The sequence below is a fragment of the Arachis stenosperma genome, chromosome 6 (genome assembly GCF_014773155.1).
Source record: "Arachis stenosperma cultivar V10309 chromosome 6, arast.V10309.gnm1.PFL2, whole genome shotgun sequence".
Lineage (NCBI taxonomy): Eukaryota > Viridiplantae > Streptophyta > Magnoliopsida > Fabales > Fabaceae > Arachis > Arachis stenosperma.
In genome coordinates this window covers 87950433-87952642 of record NC_080382.1, presented here as the reverse complement: position 1 = coordinate 87952642, position 2210 = coordinate 87950433, and the positions used below count along the sequence as shown (strand labels likewise).

Here is a 2210-nt window from a genome sequence, read left to right as displayed (position 1 = left end):
GGAGCCGCGTTAGCACAACGCGAGGGAAGCTCCCTACGTCATAACTTATGCTTCCAAAACACTAGATGGAGCCCAATCCAACTACACTACTACCGAAAAGGAACTCTTAGCTATTGTTTTTGCTTTGGACAAGTTCCGAGCCAACCTTCTTGGTTCCAAGGTAGTAGTGTACTCGGATCACGCGGCGTTAAAGTATTTGTTGGCCCAAAAGGAATCAAAACTGAGATTAATTCGATGGGTGCTTTTGTTACAAGAATTTGATCTAGAGATCAAGGATAGGAGTGGTTCCAAAACTTAGTGGCAAACCATTTAAGTCGCCTCGAACATACAAAAGGCGACACCACTCCTATCAATGATTCCTTTCCTCTAGATGGCTTGCACGCAATCTCGGAAGTAGTTCCTTGGTATTATAGCAACTACTTGGTTTCACGCACCTTCCCTCCCAATCTCAACAAACATCAAAAGGATAAGCTGAAAAGTAAGCCAAATACTATGTTTGGGATGATCCCTATTTGTGGAGATGTGGAGCGGACCAAAGTGCGACGGTGCATACCTCAAACTGAATCCCAAGCAATTGGACGCTTGCCATCTTCCGAAGGAGGTGGCCATTACGGCCCTCAAAGAACGGCAAGAAGGTCCTTGATTGTGGATTTTGGTGGCCAACCCTTCTCAAAGATTCTTCCCTCTATTGCAAATCTTGTCCGCATGCATTCGGTTTGGAAATATTTCTAAGAAGGACGAAATTCCCCAACAAAACATGCTTTTTGTGAATCTTTGATGTATGGGGAATCGACTTCATGGGACCATTTCCAAATTCCAATGGCTTTCTCTACATTTTGTTAGCCGTCGATTATGTGTCAAAATGGGTGGAGGCAATCCCCACCCGGACGGATGATGCTCATGTTGTTTTTTCTTTTGTGAGGAACAATATTATTTGTCGCTTTGGCTCCCCAAGAGCAATCATAAGTGACCAAGGATCCCATTTTTGCAACAAAAAAAAATGGACGGCCTCATGAGAAAGTATGGCATCACACACAAAATTTCCACAGCCTACCACCTCAAACGAATGGCCAAGCTGAGGTTTAACCGAGAAATTAAACATGTGTTGGAAAGAATTGTGAAGCCGAATAGGAAGGATTGGAGCGCTAAGCTCTCCGATGCACTTTGGGCATATCGAACGGCTTACAAAACACCGATTGGCATGAGCCCTTTTAGGCTAGTATATGGTAAGGCATGCCATTTGCCGGTAGAGATTGAACACAAGGCTTATTGGGCTATAAAGGAATGCAATCTAAATTTGGGTGGAGCCGGAGTTGAGAGGAAGCTTCAATTGGCGGAATTAGAATGCTTGAGACTAGAAGCCTATGACAATTCTAGACTCTACAAGGAAAAGATGAAAGCCATCCATGACAAGAACATTAGGAGAAGGGAATTTGGACCCGGGTGACCTAGTCCTCCTTTACAATTCAAGGTTGAGATTGTTACCCGGAAAGCTTAGATCAAGATGGGATGGACCTTACCAAGTAGAGAAGGTAGAACCTTATGGGGTTACCAATTGCGCCACCCATCAAGTCCGGACATTTTCAAGGTAAATGGGCACCGTCTCAAATTGTACCACGGTGAGCAAAGGAAGAATTCCAAGGAATTTGAAGTGTTCCTCTTGAAGGATGCACCTCTTGAACAAGAACATTGAGCTAGTGGAAGTCCAAATTAAGGACGGTAAACAAAAATGCTAGGTGGGAGACACCCCACCATGGTAAGATCTACCATTTGTATAGCCATTGAATTCTTCTTTGATTAATGCTTGCTCAAGACTTGACTTCATGTTTTGTAGATAGGTCTTGATAAAGTTGTAGATAGGTTTGACTTCATGTTTTGTTCATTTGTTGAGTTCATTTGGTCGTCTAATGTGTTGAATAAGGCTTTTATGGTGTTTGAGTAGCTGTTTGGAGGTTTGGAATGCTTGGATTGGTGCAAGAACATGAAAACTTTTGAAAACCAAAGCACCAACCCGCGCGTGCGCGCACCAGGCGCGTATGCGCCCCTCAAGCATTTTCGACCATACACGCAAGCGCACCATGTGCGCGGATGCGTGGACTGCAAAAATTACCCCTCCATATATTGACCCGAGAGTTCCGCCTACGCTGCACCAGCACCAGCACCATGCCTGAGGCACAGACCAACCACGCGTGCGCGCACATGACGCGTAC

General features: G+C 44.8%; 1 protein-coding gene across 1 annotated transcript; it reads left to right on the top strand.

Moving 5' to 3' along the window:
* Nucleotides 1-1066: 1066 nt before the first annotated feature.
* LOC130934265 (uncharacterized) lies at nucleotides 1067-1447 on the top strand. Its single transcript, XM_057863852.1, has one exon. The coding sequence runs from the start codon at nucleotides 1067-1069 to the stop codon at nucleotides 1445-1447; it is 381 nt and encodes a 126-aa protein (XP_057719835.1).
* The last annotated feature ends 763 nt before the right edge of the window (nucleotides 1448-2210 follow it).